Genomic DNA, 2,061 nt, shown 5'->3' on the forward strand with positions numbered 1-2,061 from the left:
CAAGGATACTCCTGGGCACGCGGGGCCCCATGGGAGGGAGTCAGCCTGGCACAGCGTTGCCATCGCTGCGGGAACAGTGGGCCTGAGAACGCCCCACGGACCCACTGCTTCTCCCGGAAGACTGAGTGCTGAACGGGAATCCTGTGGGAGGGGCTGGCTCCCAGCATCTCAGCTGGCAGACGGCTAGTTCTCACTCTCTCTCCCTTCCAGCCTGGGACCCTGAGAGAGAACCGGGAGCCTGTTCTCTGTACGCACACTACCTTTTCAGCTCGTTCACTGCCTGCGGGACGAGCCCCAGGCCGCCTTCCGTGTGAGCTGGGATCCAGCTACAGTGTGAAACCACGAGACTGAGTGCCACGAATGTCTGCCGTCATTGGACGGAGACGGGAAATGTTTGGGGGGGTCAAGGAAAGGGCTCCTTCTTGGGAGACCCTGAAATCAGACGCTGCAAGAGCAAACACAGATTCCGCACGTGCAGAGAACCAGTTTCTCAAAGAACATCAGTCCGTGGGTTCCCCGTTTGTTTACGTCGTACGCGAACAGAAGATGAGGAATAATCCTCACGTATTTCTATCAAAAGGTCTCAGCTTTCAGAACCTCAACCATTAGCTTCAAAAGCATCTGCCCTCCCTTCATTTGGAATTACTGGGGATTTGCCGTATGCAGCCTTGATGTTCATGTGTCCCACGTGGAAACGTGGTTTCGTTAACTTGTTTACCGTGCATAGTCTCACCATCAGCCACACTACAAACTCATAAAGACATACGCCGTCCTGCTGCTCACACGACGGACCCGTCACACCGCTCAGCGCAGTGATTCTCACATTTAGAAGCGAGTTGTTCACACATGCAAAGCCCTCCATTTCTATTAACGAGGGACAGGCAGCGCTGTGGGCTCCTGTGCTGTTCTGGGTGAGCGAAGCCAGCTGATGGAGGAGGGACGGTCCCCCACCACAATTTTTTTTGGAAATACGTTGTTATTAACTTAGAACAATTTTTAATTATTCTAAATTGGAGCACTATTTTTGGCATTAATGATAGGTTCTGTTTATCATTCAAGCCGTCAGTTCCCTGAGGGCAAAGGCCGCGTCTGATCATGCCTTGCCCCCAGACCCCCGAGCATTGCATGCATCTGCCGTAAGCACCGGTGGAACGGAACTGACTCAAAGTGAAAATGCCCATCTTCCCAGGACTTGCAGAGCTCAATTTGCCCCTTTGCAAATGCATATAGGAAGGCAGTGTTGTTGTTGTTTGCCTACTGGAAAGCCTTCCAAATATCCTATCTATGTCCGAAACCCACGCTTCTTAGCACGGCATTCAAGGCCTTCCCATGAGTCTTCAGCCTCTGTTCATCGAAACGCCATCCCGGCTCCGACTTCCCAGCTCTGCACGTGAGGTCTCGAGCCTGGTGTCCGACACCAGGCCCTCGCTGTGGCCTCTGTGCAACCCTACTTCATGCCCCCCTTCCTCCCCTCCTCTGGGGCCTACGCCCTTCACACTCACCTTAGGGAAAACTGTTCCCCCGCGTCGCGGCCGTCTGCGTCCCAGGTGGCGTCTTGCTCTGCCGTGGCATCCGTCAGATCTTGGAAGAGTCTGCTCGGGATGTTTGGCTTGAACATCCCCAATCACCACGGGGTGCCGCCGAGTTCCCTCCTTCGCCCTCTTGTCACAGAACGTGTTTACCCTGCCTGTCGTCTTGTGCGGACGCGCACACAGTAGGCACTCTGCGTATTTTCTGGGCTATGGAAGGGACGGAGGTCTCTTTCCCCTGAGTCACGCGAAGTCTGGAGGGCAGGGGCCCCACTGGTCAGAGCGCACGCGGGCCGTTCCTGGCAGCCCTGACCCCCTGAGCTCTCGGGGAGGGGCTGCTCCTGGGAAGGAGGCACGCACTGCGTCCCCTCCAGTGCTGGGCGTGACTTCCATGCGCTTGTCCCGGAGCCCGGCTCGGGGTGAAGGGTCCTAAGGGGGTCTGTGGTCGGCCTTCAGCCACTGCAGAGCCTGGGTGAAGGGGCAGGACCAGAAGCCTGGGACTGGTCTCTCAGTGATGTGAGCCCGCTCTCCT

The 2,061-nt window shown here is 56.4% G+C and overlaps 1 protein-coding gene across 1 annotated transcript in view; it reads right to left on the bottom strand.

The window, feature by feature from the left end:
- The window catches only part of TTLL2 (tubulin tyrosine ligase like 2), an 8,541-nt gene extending 6,923 nt beyond the window's left edge, over positions 1-1,618 (bottom strand). Inside the window, 2 exon segments of the mRNA XM_008688548.1 lie at positions 261-326; positions 1,503-1,618. Coding sequence (XP_008686770.1) covers positions 261-326; positions 1,503-1,618 — 182 coding nt within the window.
- Positions 1,619-2,061: the final 443 nt, after the last annotated feature.

This window comes from Ursus maritimus, unplaced genomic scaffold (genome assembly GCF_017311325.1).
Source record: "Ursus maritimus isolate PB19 unplaced genomic scaffold, ASM1731132v1 scaffold_13, whole genome shotgun sequence".
Classification (NCBI taxonomy): domain Eukaryota; kingdom Metazoa; phylum Chordata; class Mammalia; order Carnivora; family Ursidae; genus Ursus; species Ursus maritimus.